The 773-nt window shown below is 42.0% G+C and overlaps 1 protein-coding gene across 1 annotated transcript in view; it reads left to right on the forward strand.

The window, feature by feature from the left end:
• The window catches only part of LOC108791198 (fibrocystin-like), a 29,918-nt gene that overhangs the window by 3,621 nt on the left and 25,524 nt on the right, over positions 1-773 (forward strand). The window contains exon 4 of the mRNA XM_018561606.1: positions 267-405. Within this exon, the coding sequence (XP_018417108.1) occupies positions 267-405 (139 nt within the window). The remainder of the gene's footprint in view (positions 1-266; positions 406-773) is intronic.

Here is a 773-nt window from a genome sequence, read left to right on the forward strand (position 1 = left end):
ACTGGAGAAGAGGTGTTCGATAGGCCGTAGACACTTCCTGTCCTAGGGTGACAACCCTGCTCCCTCCTCCATAAATACGATACAGTAAATGAGTGTTGTCACCTTAGGACAGGGAATATGTTACTGGCAGGATCACCAGGTAAATATATAGGGAGAAAAGCCTGAACAAAGAAAAACTAATGCAGCCACCACATTAGTACCAAGGGCAGGTACTCTGTAATATATTTTTTTTTTTTGGCATTAAATATTTTATATTTGGTACACAGGTAACCGAGGGTTGTGGTTCGAACTGCGGGATGGATCAGATGATCTAAACACCACTGACAAGCTTCCTCTTCTCCGTGGATTAATGGTCCCAGATGCCCAATCTCCAGATATCAGGATCAGACCAGGGCGCCCCTTCAGGTAACAGAAAATGAGCCAAAGGTATAGACGACTTTTCTTTACAGACAGATACCTAATGAGAGAAGGTTCATTATATGATCCAAAACCTTTGCAGTACATCTAAAGGCTCCTGTGTGACAAACAAGTCCTAAATACATCTAATTACTGGGGGGATGCACAGGACTCATAACGTAAACAAAAACCTTCTTTTACCTGCAATTGTCATTGAGGAAATACAATGTCATTATTTATTGCTTCATTGTGTTTACTATTTTATTCATCTGTAGATCACAGCTGTGACCTTTGATCTGAATATGACATTAGTTAAAGGAGAACTATGAGGGGGGGGGGGGGGGGGGTTTTTCACTCCCCTCTTGTTTTTGGCCACC

This window comes from Nanorana parkeri, unplaced genomic scaffold (assembly GCF_000935625.1).
Source record: "Nanorana parkeri isolate BGI_ZX_2015 unplaced genomic scaffold, ASM93562v1 scaffold533, whole genome shotgun sequence".
NCBI classification, from domain to species: Eukaryota; Metazoa; Chordata; class Amphibia; order Anura; family Dicroglossidae; genus Nanorana; species Nanorana parkeri.